At 39.7% G+C, this 19,531-nt stretch overlaps 1 protein-coding gene across 6 annotated transcripts in view; it reads right to left on the bottom strand.

The window, feature by feature from the left end:
- The window catches only part of SESN1 (sestrin 1), a 56,533-nt gene that overhangs the window by 18,433 nt on the left and 18,569 nt on the right, over window positions 1-19,531 (bottom strand). The window contains exons 1-2 of one of the 6 annotated variants that reach the window (XM_089530618.1): window positions 4,017-4,102; window positions 1,510-1,595 (exon numbers count right to left, since the gene is read on the bottom strand). The exons of 3 other annotated variants lie outside the window; for them this stretch is intronic. Coding sequence is in view for 2 of the 3 variants with exons in the window: in XM_089530619.1 (XP_089386745.1) it covers window positions 4,017-4,097 (81 nt within the window). In the remaining variant the exon portion in view is untranslated. Of the gene's footprint in view, window positions 1-1,509; window positions 1,596-4,016; window positions 4,133-19,531 lie in introns of those variants that run through there. 2 more of the 6 variants (XM_089530619.1, XM_089530614.1) reach the window with 2 other exon arrangements.

Here is a 19,531-nt window from a genome sequence, read left to right as displayed (position 1 = left end):
TGCCTCATTGCACCAGCATATAACCAGCATGGTGCGAGTGCAAGAAAGCCCAGGTAGTGTGTGGAAGCAGTCTGGAGCAAGCATCCTGGGACCAGAAGGATGCAGCCATTGGCACCATTGTTTGCCATACACTTTTTTCATTTGAGCATACAGGCACACAAGTGGCCAGCTGCACCATCAACCCATCATATGTCACACAACCCATGATGAGAAAGTACGAGAAACACTGTGCGTTGCCAATAATGCAAACATATACAAACCAGATAGTCCAAAAGGGGGAATGGGATGGAGGAGGAGAAAGGGGACTTGTATGGGGGGCCTCCATGATCGTGCTTTGCCAATGTGTCACTGGGCACACTGATATACTATAAGGTGATGTATTGTTCATGCGACTGTGTGGCCAGTCATACAGGGCATTCAATAGGATGGCAGCTGGGTGGAAACTGGTGGTCTCAGGGGGTGTATTCATGTGATGGTGCACATGCATGGGGGGGACGCCAAAAAAAGGTGTGGACTGATGCCACATGGTGTGGACTGTCCTGTGGGGGTTTGGCCTTCCTTCATCGCGGGCATTGCAGACAGTGAGGCTTCCACTTGCTTTCATAAAAACCAAGATTGGCCCAATTTTCCCTGTCTGTCTGCTAAACCCCTTAGAGAACTTTACTTAGAGAGTATTCCACCAATAGGTCCTCTGAAATTGATCATCTTGATTCATGAAGGATGCTCACATTGAGACTTTTTAATTCCTTACCAATAATTGGCAATCTTTACCAATGTATTTACTGTCTTACCAGTTAATAGTGCAATTCTACCCACAATACATAGGTAGCACTTGAACTACCATACTGCAAAGGTAGTTTTGAAGGGACCTCAGACACAATACATATTTAAAAGGGATTATGCTAGAACAAATTTCTGGCACTTGGAATGCCTGTATTACAACTTTTTTTTACTTCTCTACCACTCTCACACTGCGAAAACAGTGTCAGCTTTATGCAAGAGCTTCTTGAATTGTTCCAAAATAAAGCAAATTGTTTACAGCTGCAGAAAGCTTTCAGGGAAAGGATACTGCCCTCTATGAACAAACCATAATAAACATTTTGGGGCTATAAAAGAAACATGCAACCACTGCAATGTATGGCATGAAGTTCTCTCAAATAATGAAGGTTACAGAATGGAGACAATTTGCATTTGGATTCTGAAAGTCATCCAATCATGCCTCCACTAAATGCAGGATGCAATCACAGCATCTCCAACTAAAAGCCACACACATTTTGTGTTAATAGTTAACCACTAGCACACAAAATGCACAAACAGGTTCCCTCCCCCCATCTCCAATGTTTAGAAAAAATCTACTTCCCTATGATTTCTGCTCAGCAGTTTTAACTGTTTTATAATGAAAAAAACTGTGCATTGAAATGGAATGAAGTACTTTGATACCAATCTTGAAATGCACCAAGAGACTTGTAAAGATAATAATGCCATGCTTTTTGTTGTACTTCCCTTTACCTGATGCAAAAATTATCTTTCCGCAGCTTTTAAGTGGCCAAAGATCTTCCAAGTATCTTCTCATCAGTTTACCATGTTGTTCAGATCTGTGAATTGTGGCACAGATTGTTTCCAAAAGCCCAAACACCATCAACACAGTAAACTATAAAGTTGAGATTTAAAAGTTACTTTGAAATTCATCTAAGTGCTATCACAATGCCCCCAGCAGCATCCCCAAGGAGCTGGCTATTGCCTTCTTTCTGCAATAGGCTTTTTAAAGTTGAGAAGCTGAAATGACAAAGAAACACCTTTAAGAGGTTAATGTTCAAATCAGCTGTGTAAGTCTGTTGCAGCATAAAAAGGAAGGTGAAGTAGTGGGGAGAGAAACTAGCAGCACCTTTAGTTTTTATTTTAGCACCCAGGAAACGTATTTAGGGGTAACTCTGTTGGCCATGAAACAAATTACAATGACAGAAGCCTGATGAAGAAGCCAGTGGAGCTTTGAAAGCTTGCATTATGCATTTGGGTTGGGCCCATAAAGGTATCACTGCTTTGTGGATTCTGATGTCACTGTACTTTTATATTTTAGCATGAACTTTTGTGAAAATCATAGCTCAAGGTTCATGCTAAAATATCAGACTTCAATATGCTGCTAGATTCCATTTTCTCCTCCTAGATATTATGATGATAGAAAGGGGAAGCTTTCCAGAAGTGCTGCAGCTCCGGGTGCACCTACACTGTAGAAATAATGCAGTTGGACAACACTTTTAAATAATGTTTGTTGTTGTTGTTGTTGTTGTGTGCCTTCAAGTTGTTTCTGACTTATGGTGACCCTAAGGCAAACCTATCATGGGGTGTTCTTGGCAAGATTTGTTCAGAGAAGGTTCGCCATTGCCATCCTCGGAAGCTGAGAAAGTGTAACTTCCCCAAGGTCACCCAGTGGGATTCATGGGTGAGCTGTAGCTCCATCCGGTGGGATCCTGGATCTGTAGTTTTACAAGGTCTTCACTCTTCTCTGCCAAAGAGTGCTGGTGTCTCACAAAACTACAAATCCTAGGATAGTGTAGGATGGCACCAGAGCAGTTAAAAGTGGTATCAAACTGCATTTATTCCTACAGTGTAGATGCACCCTCACAGTCTTCCTTGTGATGGCTTATTAAATTAAATAAAATAGCCAAAATAAAATTTTAGACAGGGAACTGTCAAATTAACAGCGGTCCAAGACATACTGCAGAAATAATCCAGCTTGAGACTGCTTTAACTACCCTGGCTGAATGCAAGGACTGAATGCTAGTGTTTGGTGAGACATTTAGCCTTCTCTGTTAGAGAGCTCTGGTGCCACAACAAACTACAGTTCCCAGGATTCCCTACAACTGACTCAGGGCAGTTAAAGTGGTCTATGCTGGATTATTTCTGCAGTGTGTTTGGACCAACCTGTCAGACCCTCTGAGAGCCTTTGTGGCTCTATAAATAACAGGGTACAAACACTCAAATACTGTTAACAGTATAGTAGGAAGACGGAAGTTTGAGAACCAATGCTCTAACCAATGATTCCCAAACTTTTGTCCTCCAGTTGTTTTGGACCTCAGATCCCAGAATTCCAGGCTGTTGGCTATGTATGGCTGGGGCTTCTGTGATGTGGAGTCCAAAACACTTGGAGGACTAAAGTGTGGGAATCACTGCTCCAAATCACCACCATCATCATCACCACCTAAATCAGTGATAGCCAAACCTTGGTCCTCAAGGAGTTTTGGACCTCAACTCCCAGAAGCCCATTCATCATGGCGGAGAGCCAAGAACCCTGGGAGTTGAAGTCCAAAACAACTGGGGAGGCCAAAGTTTGTGCATCACAGATTTAGATGATGGCTATTATTATTGTGGTTGTTGTTATATTTAAATCATCATCATATAAATCAGTTGTGACCCAGCCTTGGTCCTCAAGGAGTTTTGGACTTCAACTCCCAAAAGCCCCACTCATTGTCACTGAGAGCCAAGAATCCTGGGAGTTGAAGTCCAAAACACCTCGAGCTCCAAAGTTTGGGCATCACTGATTTATATCATCATCATCATCATCATATTTAAATAATAATAATAATAATTTTATTTTAATAATAATATCATTATTGCTATATTAATAATACATTTATTTTAATAGTATTTCAATAATTTCATTATTGCTATATTCTTAATAATTTTATTTTAATAAAAATAATATTTTAATAATAATAATTGTATTATTTCTGTTATTGTTAATATGTGTAAATTGTTATATTCAATATGTATATTATTAAATATATTAAATATGTATATTATTAATAAAGCGCTATATAAAGTATAATAATAATTTCATTATTGCTATGTTATTATTATTATTAATTTTATTATTGCTATTATTGTTAATAATAATAACAATAGTAGTAGTAGTAGTCATGCGCCGCCTTGCAGACCAGCCTCCTCTGCCAGGCGGTGGTTGCAAATCCCGCCCTCTCCTCCCCTGCTGCTGCTGCCAGGGCAAGGCAGAGCTCTACCTGCAGCCGGGTGCAGCCCAAGGGCGTCCTCCCTGCGCAGCCCCTCTGAGGACTCAGCCCAGCGCCGCCCGCCACCTTCATCCCTGTCAGGAGAGAGCCACGACCTCCGTTCTCAGCAGCAGCCGCCGCCACTCTGAGCTCTGGCAGAAACCACCACTCCAGCGCCTGCTCCGGCCCCGCCCTTTTCCCGCTGCCGGCCAATGGCGAGGAGGATCGAGGCCAAGGGGGCGGGGCAAGCACCCGCCCTCACAAGGCAAGCCTGGTCCAAAAACACACTGCAGAGATAACCCCTGGTTCAGTGCTAGGGGATCCTGGGAATTGTAGTTTATGATGGCACCAGAACACACACACACACACACACACACTCTCTCTCTCTCTCTCTCTCTCTCTCTCTCTCTCTCTCTCTCTCTCACACACACACACTCTGTGGTTCTGACAGAGAATTAGGCTAAATGTCTCACAGAAATACAGTTCCCAGGGCAGTTAAAGCTTGGTTATTTCTGCACTGTTTTAGACCTGGGAAGGAGGGGTTGTGTGTGCCTTGTGGTTGTGGTTGTTGTTGTGTGGGGGAAGAGGAGAGAACAACAGGCCACCCACCACCCCAGGAAAGAGATGTGTAGCACCTGCTGCTGCTGCTGTGTGGACATGCTGCTTGCTACCTGCATGCTCCATCTCACCTGGTGGACTGCTGGCCTCAGACTGCTTCCTGCCAGGCCCAGGCCCCAGGCCCCCAGCCAGGAACACCTGCTCCCCTTCGGAAGGGGGTAAAGGCTGGGTGCCTGCTGGCAGGCCCACCACCAAGGAGGGATAACTCCAAAGGAGGGTTATAGATATAAAATTATATATATATACACACACACACAATCAGTGTTGTGTAGTGGTTTGAATGTTAGGCTATGACTCCGGAGACTAAGGAGGGTTATATATATAAAATTATACACACACACACACACTCAGTGTTGTGTAGTGATTTGAGTGTTAGGCTATGCCACCGGAGAGTAGGGTTCAAATCCTGGCTCGGCCATGGAAACCCATTGGGTGGCCTTGGGCAAGTCACTCTCTCTCAGCCTCAGAGGTTATCAATGCCAAACCCCCTCTGAACAAATCCTGCCAAGAAAACCCCCATGATAGTTTTGCCCTGGGGTCGCCATAAGTCGGAAACGACTCTAAGGCACACATCAACAACATCTCATGCATGTTGTTGTGTGTGCACCTCATGATTTGTGGGTGTGCCTCATATTGGGTGGGTGTACCTCATGTATGTTGTTGTTATGCATGCCTCATGTTTGTGAGCATGTGCCTCATGTTGTGTCCACTTCATATTTTTTGTTGTGTATATGTGTGCATGCCTCATGTTTGTTGTTTGTTGTTGTGTTCCTGATGTTACGTTGGTGTCTACCTCATGTTTGTTTTTATCTGTGTACCTCATATTGTCTCTGTGTGTACCTCATGTATGCTGTCTGTATGTGCTTTGTGTGTGTGTGCCTCATGTTTGCTGTTGTGTGTGTTCACCTGTGTGTGTGCATACCTTGTGTGTGTGTGTATGCCTCATGTTTTTGAGTGTGTGCCTCATGTTGTGTGCACTTCATGTTTTTGTTATGTTGTTTCATGTGTGTGTATGCCTCATGTTTGTTGTGTGTGCCCCATGTTATTGAGTGTGTGCCCCGTGTTGTGTGCACTTCATGTTTGTGTGTGTGTGTGTGTATGCCTCATGTTTGTTGTTGTTGTGTGCCTCATGTGTATGTGCCTCATGTTATGTGGGTGTCTACCTCATGTTTGTTTTTCTGTGTGTACCTCATATTGTCTCTGTGTGTACCTCACGTTTGTTGTGTGTGTTCAAATTATGGCAACTCCATGATTCACTCACCTTAGGGTCACCATAATTTGGCAACGACTTGGAAGGCAAACAACAACAACAAACTGAAGAGAACCAGTGTGGTTGTAGTGATGTGAGTAATGGATGGGGAAGTTGTGTGTCTGTTTCAATCATTTCCTGACGTATGGCAACCCTATTACAGGATTTTCTTGGTAGGTTTCATCAGAGGAGGTTTGCAAATGTAATCCTGTGAGTTTGAGAGACTTGCCCAGTGGGTTTCCATGGCTGAGCAGGGATTTAAACCCTGCTTTCCAGACCCATAGTCCAATGATCAAACCACTACACCACACTGCCTCCTCCAAAAGTCTCTCCAGAAGGAATGGGCTGTTTTGTTCTTTTCAGTGGCCTTAGAACAAGTGCATTCCTTAGATCAGAGGTGCAGAGGGCAAGGTGCAGATGCTGGCCCATTTCTCCTGTTGGCAATTTAACATCCTTCAATGCCAACTCTTCCCTCTTCCAGTTTCTAAAGCACATCAATAGAAGTATAGTGTCTAGATTGAGGGAAGTAATAATGCCACTCTATTCTGCTTTGGTCAGGCCCCACCTCAAATACTGTGTCCAGTTCTGGGCACCACAATTCAAAAAGAACAGTATGTTTAGAAACTGGAGCATGTTCAGAGGAGGGTGACCAAAATGGTTAAAGTCTGGAAACCATGCCCTATGAGGAGCGACTTAGGGAGCTGGGTATGTTTAGCGGTTAAGAGGTGATATAATAGCCCTGTTTAAATACTTGAATGGATGTCATATTGAGGAGGGAGCAAACTTGTTTTTTGCTGCTCCACAGAATAGGACTTGAAAGAATGGATGCAAGCTCCAGGAAAAGAGATTCCACCTCAACATCAGGAGGGATCTCCTGATAGTAAGAGCTGTTTGACAGTGGAACACACTCCCTCAGAGGATGGTGGAGTCTCCTTCTTTGGAGGTTTTTAAATAGAGGCTGGACTGCCATCTGTTGGGGTGTTTTGATTGTGAGTTCCTGCATGGCAGAATGGGGTTGGACTGGATGGCCATTGTCTCTTCCAATAGTATGATTCTCTGAAAAGACTACATAATGCATCTGGAATAGCACTCTGGGTGTCTGTGTAATTTTGTCTCTGCCAAATTAAATAAATACAGTGCTGGAGAGAGTGTGGCCATGCAGTATGGCACTAGGTGCATTTTTGCTGTGAGCCAAAATCACTTCAGCTTTTTAAACACTGGCGCTTTCCAAGGATGGGTTGGGGCCAAGGGACTTACTTTGTGCAGTTTCTGTTGTTTACCTCTTTGGGGCCCAATCATATTTACTGCCTGCATCTTCCTGTTGTTAAGGAGAAGGGTCATTTTTGCACCCTGTGTTGTATTTTGTTTTATAAAATCGCTCAATTTTCCACCTATTTGCAGGATTCTTTGACTGCAACACATGAAATGAAGGTGCCAGTTCAGGATAAGAGCTGCAGAGTGAGATGACCCTGTTATGGCATACAGGTCACTAATAATTCAGTGCTTCTCAATTATTTTCTGTCATGCCCCCCCCTAGGAAGAAGAAAACATTTCGCGCCCCCCGCGTGACTGTAAATAGTATCATTTGTCTATAAAATTGTTATAAGTACACCTCTGCATAACACTGTATCCTGAGCCTCGCGCCCCCCCTTTACGGAGCCTCGCGCCCCCACTGGGGGGCCTGCCCCACTATTTGAGAAGCACTAAGACCCTTTTGAATATGGGGGCAGGTTAGTACTCTAACTGGCAATGAAGAACTTGTTGTATGTACTAGTTAGGCCACAAACTGTTAAGTACATAGAGAAACAGCTTCCTAAATTTGTTTGCATGAAGCATAACTTTTGTAGTCTCAGTCAACAACTCTTTCTCACAAAGCTTGAAAGAAAGATTTCTTGAAGTTACACTGAAAAATACTCTTCTAATGTATTTCCATAAGCTCCCATGATTCCCAAATTCTGATATGTAAAGATCCTAAAAGTTCTTTAAACAATATGATGCTTCTTGTGTGTTGATTCAATTTGTGTTACTTAGCACGGGTAAGTCAACAGTATTTCAAGAAAGGATATAGAAAAGTAAGGTTGCAGGAACCAAAGTTTCAGTTTACTCAGTACATAATTCCCTTGCGCACTAAAGAGCACATGAACTCTGAGGATTTGTGTACTGTTGCTACTCAGTGTTTACAAGACATACCACCCCTAAGGGAAGAAAACTGCTGAAACTGCAAAAACATGTTAGTGCTCATGACTATGACAGGATGATGGATGCCTATATTTTGCTTGTATGTCACAAAAAAACTGTTTAAGATGTGTTGCAGTCTTCTTAAGAGCACAAGCTAAACTTTTAATCACTGTTATACATGCACATCCAACCCACAAATATAATTAGTAATAAAAGAGGCCTCAAATATACTAAACATACAAAGAAGTTAAGATGTGCTGAGGCTGCTTCACACATTATCCTATTTAATACAGATTAATCACCATGTATCTTGGTAATAATATGTGGGGAATCATTTATTTAGCTGCTGTGAATTTTGGCTATGTGCAGAAAGTTACTAAAACAACTTGTATTTTGTTTTAAAGCATCAGAAAAATACATAACTGTGAAGCAGCCCTTTGATCAGAGTCACAACTTCATTGGAAACTGGCTTCCTTCAACTCTGGAAATGGGTGTGGACAAAAATAATCCTCTCCCCCCCCCCCTTCTTGTTGCTGACTCCTAATTGTTTTATAGCAGCCGCAACAAAATTATTATTTGTTCACCTGCTGAAAAGGAGAGCGTGGACTTGTGTGAAGGACTCTGAACTCACTTTTAGTACTGAAAACAGATTCTTAAGCTCTTTTAAAAATTTGACAATGCTTTTTATTGTGTTTACACATAAAAACATAAACAAGAAACATAAACTGAGACAATGACATCTACCAACAAAACATAAACCCATTATCCGGTCCATCTGCCTTGGTCCAGGCCTCAGAGGGAGAGAAGAATGCTGGACCTGATTCCCTCCCTCCCTCACCATTCCCTTCTCCTTTTGTGTCGTGTCTTTTAGATTGTAAGCCTGTGGGCAGGGAACTGTCTGTTATCCCCTCTATTGTAAACCGCTCGGATTCCCAGTGATTGGGCGGTATATAAATAAAACCTATTATTATTATTATTATTATTATTATTATTATTATTATTATTACCCTCCCCCCTCCATACCTAAGACATAAATATGTATCTTTTGTGCACTTCTTGATCAGTATTCTCTGCCTTTACTCTTTCCTATGTGTTTTTTTTTTCATATTTCAAAATTCAAAAGCTGCTTCTATTGTCATCCCTCCTTTCTTTTTAAGAAAGGAAAAAAGAAAGGAAGGAAGCTCTTTAATTTGAACTGCATGTCTTTTGCCTTGACTGCAGGTGAAGCATCTTGGGACTGTGATAAAAACAAAAACAGTGGAATGAATATATGCTAATAGTGTCTACTTCTTTGGAGGTTTTTAAACAGAGGCTGGATGGCCATCTGTGGTAGTGGGAGGGGTGCTTTGATTGCATTTTCCTGCATGGCAGAATGGGATTGGACTGGATGGAGGTCTCTTCCAATTCTATGATTCTATATCCAAGAAGCCAGATATTTGCTCCCCTTTGCTGGACATTTCTGGTACTGTATTCCAAAGCACTGAACTACTGGGACTTTCCTTCTAGCACAGAGTTAATGCTATTTTTCTCTAGCAAGCCAGATAGCTTTGCTGATAGAGACACCATTACATTAATTTGACCAGTTACAATGTTTTTTCTCCCCTGCTGTTTTCATGCATTTACCTCCTGCAGTCATTTCCACTGATGTTTATGTTCACACAATTACTGCACTGTAAGCACACACACACACACACACACACACAGCCTTTTATGCATTTTAACTCTTTCCTATTCCAGCAAAGTTAAAGTAAAGAAAAACTATGAAGACAAAAGTACGACTATACCTTAAAACTGGAGAGGAATCATGTGGCCTCCAGATATTGTTGAACTCCAAGTTCCCACAGCCATAGCCAACAGTGAAGAATGCTGGGAGTTGCAGGCCAATGACATCTGGATGACCTCACTATTATGCTACACTATTTGTTCACAGGATACTAGGCTCCACTTACTATGATGCTGCTTTTCTGTCGTTTCCCATCACAGAAAACACTTACAATAGGCCCTCTACATTCTCTGGGGTGAGGGGCTCAGGGCCCCCAAGAAAGTGGAAAAATTACAAATAAAAAAAAATCACAATTTTTTTAACCTGAGAGAGAGCCTATCTAGGAATCTCTATGTCCTCCAGTACAACTCTATGGTCAACATACAGCACTGGAAGGCCTAGAGAAGTGTTTTCTTTAGGTCCTACAGCATGACTCTGCCAGAGGTTGACCATAATGGAAGATGTAGATATCGCTAGAGAAAACAGCTTCCTCAAATTCATGAATAAACAAATCCACAAAAGTCAAAACTGCAAATGTGGAGGGCTGACTATACTTCCATTTTAGTGAGCAGAGGAAAAATACCAGGATTTCTCAATACTTAACCTTCTCCTCCTGTGAGGAGGTGGAAGCATGAGATGTTCTGATTCTGGAAGTGTCCACATCTTGTCCTGAAGAACTTCACACACAAAATCTTAACATTACAGCAGCCCCTTGGTATCCACTGGGATTTGGTTCCTGGACCCCCTGAGGGTACCAAAATCCATGGATGTGCAAGCCCTATTATATACAGTGGCATAGTGAAATGGTGTCCCTTATATAAAACGGCAAAACCAAGGTTTGCTTTTGGGAATTTATATCTTTTTGGAATATTTTCAACCATCCATGGATTAAGAATCCGTGGATATGGCGAGCCAACTGTATTCACTGATATTCATGTGAACAAAACAATCTCCTGGAAAAGGAGGAAGAGATGCACTACTAGCATGCTATGCTTCTGTGACAAACTGCACTGACTCATTCTGCACACAATCTGGGGCTTTCTAGGGTTTACAGAAAGCGAGGCAAACAAAACCGAGGAAAGCAGTTCAAACAGGTCATGCTCAAGTTTCTAATTTTGCCCAGGAACAAAGACACGAGCCTAGCAACAGTTTTTACCCAATCGGAGATCAGACAAACAGGTACGAAGCTCGGATTCTCAAAACCTCCAAAAGGCCAGCCTCCTCAAGCAACTTTTAATTGCCTTTCGTTTTAAAGAAAAACCTGACTGAAGTTTCAAGAGCTGAAATGAGACGCAAATTAACAAGTCTTTACAGATTAGATTTGTAGAATCAAAACAGCAGATGGTGGTTATGTTTTAAAAACCAAAGGACTGTTGGATTGTTTCTGTTTGGCTTCATGTTGTATTATAAGATACATTGTGCATATTCTTTGTGTATTTCTAAGATTTACCTTGGTTCAGATGTTCCTGTTGTGTACATCTGAATGCTTCCTTAGTAAAATGCTTCACCTTTAACGGGTTTCATTCCCATTCTAAGATTATTTCAGTACTCTTCTGGGAGAAAGAAAAATCTGATACCCAGTTCAAAAGTGCTCTAAGAAAATTAGCAGTTTCAGAAGCAGACTACAGTTGCCTTATTTTATTCATTTATAGTTATTTAGGTATGGCCTTATACAGTGTAGTTTTTCATCATTATAACTTATCTTATATCATGACTTCTAATCTCAGTGCATTTTTAACAGGATTGTTCAGAATCTTGTCTAACTCCTTTCCTACCCATACTTGATACTACAACTATTTTAAGTTCTCCCAGTTTAGTTAGTACAAAACATGTTTACAGAATAAAGGGGAAAACATGCTTAAAAGGCATGTCACTATCACGATAAATCCTTAAATAAAACCCTTAAAATCTAGATAGCTTTACGGAAGATGTTTTTAAATAGATCAAGCCCAACAGAGTAGGTATACTGTCTGTCCTTTAGTATACTGAAATATCTTCTCCCACAATATGTGGTGAAGAGAGATTTTGCTTGGTTTCCAAAATGAAACCAGTAACTTTCCCACAATGATCATATGCCATGCAGGGGATAAAAGGTAATGTCCATAAGGAAATAAACATGTGCAATTAGCAACTGCTCATAGAGAAGCAAAGTGAGGAGGTGTGTTTGGGACAAAGATGTGGGGTGGAAAAATTTCCAGTGCTGTATTTTTCCATGGAAATTTTTCCACACCACAGATATATCTATGGATCTACTGTATGCTTATCATAGTTGTATAGCCTGTTGCATTGCAATCAATCATGTGAGATGGGCTAAGTATAGGATATGAAGTTTTATAAGACAAGTATTGACAAACCTTAGTGCAAAGGAACAGACTTACAAATGAAAGAACTGCTAAGCTTGTTTCTGTTTCACAAGATCTCTTGTTTCTCAGTCAGTGTAAGTGCCTTCAAGTCTTTTCTGACTTAGGGTAATCCTAACATGAAATCTATCACAGAGTTTTCTTGGCAAAATTTGTTGAGAGAGAGGTTACCTTTGCCTTTGAAGCTGAGAGAGTGTGGCTTGCCTTAGGTGGGTATCCATGGCTGAATGAGGAATCTGAACCCTGATCTCCAGAGTCATAGTCCAATGCTCAAAGCATCACAGCACCAGAGACTCACATCCCTCTTTTAGTGAACTAAAACATTCAGATAGTACTGAGGGTTTTTTTCCCCTCAAAGTGAAATGGAACTGATAAGTAGTATAGAAAGTGAGTGAAGGAAGTTATATCTTCGCAAAAAAAGGAAGTTAAACGGTTGATATAAGATATATCAGGTACAGTTCTCAAAGTATGTGGCCTTGGAAAAATAGTGTTCTTTTAGGTGTAGTCATTTTTGTTAAATAAGGAAAATATATGCTATTCTCACTAAATTATTACAAATATTCCAATAAAATAATTTCTGCATAAAGCTCTGAATGTGTTTAAATATAATATTTAAACCAGTAAATCAGATAACATTATTTAGAACACTTTTTTTTTAATAGAAATTTTATTGAAGATTATAACATTTAACATTATTTAGAACACTTGAACATTTTCCAGTTCTACTTTTTCAAGAAAGCCCACCTCACTTACTTTAAGTGGACACTGGTCACATAAATGGTAATATGATTTACCCATATCCATTTGGTACTATAAAAACCTACGCATACCTGTGACTTCACATATTTTATATAAATAAATTTCTCCAAACTCAGTACAAAGCAATCCATCAACTATTCAAAAATGGTATTTTAAGGCAGCAAGGGAAATAATTCTTGTTTATTAGTTATATCTAACTGCCATCTCCATTGAAAGCAAGCAATTTTCTGCTACATGTAATTTAATAACTGTGTTTAATATGAAGATATGACCAGTTTATCCTGCCTAGCTGCCATTCTCTCCTACTTTAAACCACTGTATAATCTGAACTATCAGTTTCATGGTATCTGTCCTAGAAGTAGCTTCCCATATCATGTAATGCTTAGATAAGGGAGTCAGTGGGTTGGATCCAGACTTGGTCACATCAGGAGGAAACTGACCAAACTATATGAGACTTAAGTTAGTCATTACTAACTTAAGTCTCATTCATTTAAGTGGATCTGCAAATGACCGAGGCTGCATCTGCACTGCAGAATTAATGCAGTTTGACACAACCGAGGCTACGGAATTTTGGGATTTGTAGTTTTGTGAGCTGTTTAGCCTTCTCTGTCAGTGACCTCTGCTGCCACAAAAAAACTACAAATCCCAGTATGCCATAGCACTGAACCATGGCAGTTAAAGCAGTGTCAAACTGCATCATTTCTTCAGTGTAGATGCAGCCCAAGCCTTGGTCTGTTCCACTGCCATATATGCAAGGCCAAAAGCACTGCCAGGAAAACTCTTTCTCAGCTAACAGAAGTGAACTGCTTACTGCAAGATGTAGGAAATGCATTTGTATAGCTCCTTTACCAGAAACACAGATCATACAAAGTGTTGACATAGCTTTAGTAGCATTATGGAGAATGTCTTCTTGGAACCACTGTCCTACCCTTACTTCTAAAATTAGAAGGCCCAGAGATTATAGAAGTAAATGAAAACATTAGGGATTCTGCCATTGTTTTAATTAACTGCATCAGGACTTTAAAAAGTATAAACATGTTCAGCTTGGTGAATGCAAAAGGGTAGTGACCAGGCCAGCAGTAGATATTTTTCTAATCCTGAAATGCTATAAATAGGCAGCATTTTTGACTCCAAGACATTGTTTGTGTACTATACGGCTTTATAACTTCTATGACAGACTACTGCAGACGGATGAGAATTCCATTTATGCAGGTTGCCGAGCAGTAGCTATTACTAAGCCTCTTCAGTGTTCACCAGAAATACTTTTTCCTCATTTGGTGAGAACATAGTGGCAAACAAATTCTTGGAAAGAGTCCTATCTACATTTATCTCTAAACTCTGCTTAAGAAACAACAACTAACTATATGGCTTCTAGATTATTATATTTTTAAGCCTGTCCCCATGTCACAGGTAGAAAAATTAGAATAAGCCAGTAATATCACAACAACATATGTGAAAAACATTACATATCCATCTCCACCCCATTGCCGGCTTAGCCATTGCCAAAAACACGTCATTTTTCTTTTCTAAGGCCTCCTACATAGACAAGCTGTTTAGTGACAACTTGTCAGGGACAGTCAAATGACTAAGTATCAAAGAACTGCTTTATATATTATTGTATTTATTAAAATATTTACAAACTGACTTTATGTCTTAATAAGAACCCCGAGATGATGTTGTGTCCCCAAAAGCAAAATTAATATTTCTCCCCCAAAGATAAAACATTTAATGAAGGCTATATTAAATTAAGCCCATATGCACAGGTGACAACCCATGCAGGAATTAGCACGAAATCTGTGTATAGTCAGCCATGTATGACCACTCTAAGGTTGACAAATCATGCATGAATTGCCTGTGGGGCTTGTTTCCTATATGGAAATATTTTTCTAGGCAGATATATAAAATATATAATGTATGAAGTGGTCCCAAGAGATGCCATTGTCTCTCCTATAGAACAGCCACTTTCACACTGAATACTAGGAACGCCACCAGCTCCAGGTGTCCAAACCAAAGATCAGCATTGCTTGCTATGAAGTAACAGTACTACCACTGTAAAGTTTTGAAAAGTTTCAGTATACCAGATGGGACTACAGTTGTAAATACAGGGCTTTTTAAAAAAAATCGAGACCTGTTCCATATTAGGTATACATAACCTAAAATATTTATTTAATGGATAGAATATCCTATGGGGCCAGCACTCATGTACATAAAATAATTTATAAAGAATACCAAGATTTAAATTTGCCTGGTACTGAAGCTAAAAATGGGATAAAAACAAATTTTAAGATAGCTATGTGGTTGAGTTATTTTGAGCTTGTCAGCTATAAGTAACATTGTAAATATAGGGATTAATGCAAATGTGTGGCTAAAATGAAGTAATAGGCTCCTATGCATGTTGACTCCCTAAATTGGTCCTTTTCTGTATACAGGTTACGACAGTTTCCATAACAAGTAGTATAAAAAGCTCCCTTGAAGGATATTTATACATTGTATGTTTAATGCAAGTTAATAAATGCTGCTCTAATAGCAAAAGATTTCCAAATATTGTTCAAACCTGAAAAAGACTGAGGCATTGCATCAAATTGAGCATATGATCTCAATTCAAGAGTCCAGTGTCTAACTGGTATCCATAGAGTTGAACATTTTACCAGGAGTAATAGCATGAGAAGTCATTTTTGCTTGAGCCGTATGCCTTCTGAAACTCTTTTGTCATGTGGTAACACTTGATCTTCATGTATTCACAGTTCCAAATCCTCTTGGAGCTGACAATGAAATCCGTGGATATTGCATAACAATTACTTATCATCTATGAATACATAAATTCCCTGGTTTGCACCCAACAATTCCTGAAAGCCAGGTACTAGAATCTCAGTCTCCCTCTTAAAAAAAAAAAACACTTGCCACATACAACAGTTTTAACCAAATATTTCAGTTCAATCTCACACCATCCTCTAAAGTATTTTCTGTAGCAATTACTCTGAAACTGGGTTTCAAACATTCGACTTGGGACTCCTGCATTCCAAAAATATTTAGACAGAGCTACTTTGTTATATTACACCTTATCTCATATGGTAGAGCAGTCACTGAGAACACCAGCACAAGATCGTGAGGACTGAGAGCAGGGAACAATTGCAATTGAAGAGGAAACTGCCTCCTACTTACTGCCAAACAGAGGAAGTTTTAGAATTTGACAAATTAAAAGTCTCCCCAGGAGGTCTCCATTGTTTATTATTACTTTAAAATTTAGAGCTTCTATAAAAACTTGGCTATCCATCTGAAGGAGTAAACTATTTCACATTTTGAATTGTAAAATAAATTAGAATAGCTATGAAACGTATTCATTTTCAGTGAAAACCCACCTCTGACCATTCCTTGCCGAAGAAAACACTATTACATGCATAGGGTCACCATACGTTGACAGGGAACTTGAAGGTGAGCACACACAGAGAGAAATACTTCACAGCCACTATGTATACAAAGACAATGTTTTAATTTTAGGGCTGGTTATTCATTTTAAAGACATTCTAAAAATGTCTGGATTTTCTTTTCCCAGTAATGTTGCTGGTCACCATGGGGCTGAACAGACAGGCCAAAATAAAGCTGCTTTGGGTCACTTTGGAGGTATGCTGTTTAAATGACACATGTATCATAAGAGGCCAGAAGCTGTGCCAAAGCTATGCTTCAGTCCTTAGGACTGGAGTGTGGCTTTGGTGTGGCTTCTGGCCTCTTAGGATGCATGTGTCATTTAAACAGCACCCTTCCAAAGTGGCCAGAAGCAGCTTTATTTTGGCCGGTCTGTTCAGGCCCCAAATTATTAAGCTTCATGTACAACGCATGTATGTTCTAAGTCTACACTTAATTGACAGAATTTAGAGCAACTGTGTACATTACACTCAAAAATCCCTTTTGAGTGGTCAGCTCCAGTGAAACATTAATGATAGTACATTATCTTGCCAGGCACTAGTTTCAGCAGCAGGCCCCTTTGAAAGAGTTTTTAGGTTGAAGACCCATACAAGCAAAACTAGATGGCATATTGTACAGACCTTTGATGGTGCTGCAATTCACCAGCAGGGACCCTCTGAAGCAGATATGGAATCAAATGTCAGATAGGACGGGAAAGTGTAACTCTGAATGGCAAGGATGGGTCAACATAAGGTATCACCCTTCTCTGCAAACTCAGGACAAAGTAAATTGTGGAAGTGTCTCCTGGCATGTGTGTTTTTCCTCATTAATAGCCCTTGCCATCTTAACAATATTCTAATGTTGCTTGTCTAGAATTGTCCTGGCTTCCATTTGTGAAACAATGCAGTACTGTATTAAAGAAGTATGTACTTTTCAAATGTGTTGCCTGTATTTGAAAGGCAAATAAAGGCCATTCAGCATGGTTTATACCTCAAACTACATAGGAAATATAGGACAGAAAATGGAAGAGATCTCTTTTTGAATCTAACAAGTATTTTAGGCAACACACAATAAGTAAGCATCACTTGCAGAAAGGGTTTTTCAGTTTTATCCTCTTTCATTATTTACATTATTCAACAACAAGAAAAGGGATTTCTGAAAGAACATAGAATTTTTCTCTAGATAGATAGCCCTCACTCCAAATTGCTTTTGAGAATTTTAGAAATGTTTTTATTATTTGGGCTTTCAAGAGAAACCAAAGTAGCAGCTATTTCTAGAAACTTCCAAGGATTATTTTTTTAAAAGTGAATACAGTATATACATACCACCCTCTGATCACAACCTGCACTTCCTCTACCCTTATCAGCATACTTCTAAAAAGATATTTCTTATAGCGGCAAAAGAATAATATTAATGGAATTGTGTACAGTTTATGCCATTTGTAGTATTGCTAATAATCAAAAAGTTAAGCAGTATCTGACTGTTGAAAATATAACTAAATCTTGCATATTTGATTTACACTTCCCAATTTTATTGTTGCAATTGTTCTACTGTGTGTATTTGCGATATATTTACTCTTCCATACACACACACTGAGGAAGAAGTTCGTACAGTTAAGTCCTCGCACAGCTTGCTCTGTGTGTCCGTGGTTTTTTTTTAAGCTCTTAAAGATATCTATGTGGATTAATATGTTTCTGTATCAGAAATCCTTCTCACAACTCCTGTGCAAAGAGTGCAGCCTCAACCCATTGCCACTTACCTGGTAGTAAGCCCTATTGAGTTGATTGGAATTTACTTTTGAAGACACATAGGGTTTGAGCTGTTAGACAACAACCCATAAAGGACATGCTGTTTTCAAAAGAAACATTCATTCCCTTTACAGCTAACCCACCCAAATAATTTGCAAATACTGTCATCATGTTTGTTTGACTATGAAGCATTGCATAAAAGGTTTCACTGAAATGCACAGCAGATTCTATCTTATTTTTAGAGGATAAACAGATTCCAGGGGTGTGATCTCCTGCAGCCAATCACAAAGCTAAGGCACAATGCTGCCATTTCTCTATGTCCTATTACAGCAAAGGGAGTCTTGTTTTTCCTCTTTTGTCTGAAATCTTCATGATGAATGGCTGCTTCAGGGAAAAGATCAAGCTGTGCAGTTAAGATTTATTATGAAAGGCAGATGGAACAAACAAACAGCAAGGGTAATAGAGTAGTACCCCTTAGGATCAACTGCAGTTCAGAAAGAAAACATGCTCCTTTACTGTTCATTCCACTCTCTAAGCCTAAAAATTCATAGATCGTCTGGGCAGGATAGCCACTGACCTATGCGCAGCAACTAATCTGTATCTGAATTTCTCTTTTTAAAAGGTAGGGTACAGAACTTTGAAATGAAGTATGGGCAAGGATGAACCTTTCCTCAATACAATTGTTTTTTGTTTAAAGGGCATAATTTTCCATAAGACTTACAGTCAAAATGAATCAAAGCTCCATGGTCAGAACCAACCTCTCCAAAGAGGACAAAAAATGCCAAATGCAATCAGTTATGACTGCAAAATTGCAGATGTGGAGGATCCAGTTCCCTCTGCCCCAATGATGATGCATTTTTCAGGACAATCGCTATCCCTGCCAACATCACACACTTTACAAGGCGTATCAAGCTCTGGGTTATGTATTATGTATTTGCCACCATCAGGTCTACTTGCTCTATCCCTCGTCTAAACTCTGGAATATCAAGAAGTAGTAATAGGAAATAATCACAACACAGACACTACACAATAGCCTCTACTAAAAATCATGTACAGTATATGTTACACGTGTACATACATAAATATACACCCCCACACACCCACAACAGTATTTGAGTTTTCCACAGCAAATCTGAATTGATGGGGAACAGAGAAATATTGTTACAATTAATCTGATCACATTTCCATCCAAAGTAATCCCTCAGTCTTCTTCCATATGGAAAAACACATGGTAAACACTCTGATGTAAGCATTTGCATTAAATACATGCATGCAATTATGACATATTAAAAACATACCTATTTCACAATTGTTCTGTGAATTTTGTGATAAAAGAAGCAAACATTCTTAGAAGTGCATGCTATTATGCTCCCATATTGCACACATACTACACAGACTGCTAATCTCATTTCACTACGTTTTTCTGATCTTTGCATAGAAATAATATGATT

The sequence above is a fragment of the Sceloporus occidentalis genome, unplaced genomic scaffold (assembly GCF_023333645.1).
Source record: "Sceloporus occidentalis isolate IW3139 unplaced genomic scaffold, rSceOcc1.0.p SCAF_6, whole genome shotgun sequence".
NCBI classification, from domain to species: domain Eukaryota; kingdom Metazoa; phylum Chordata; class Lepidosauria; order Squamata; family Phrynosomatidae; genus Sceloporus; species Sceloporus occidentalis.
This window is presented reverse-complemented; position numbering and strand designations above follow the sequence as displayed.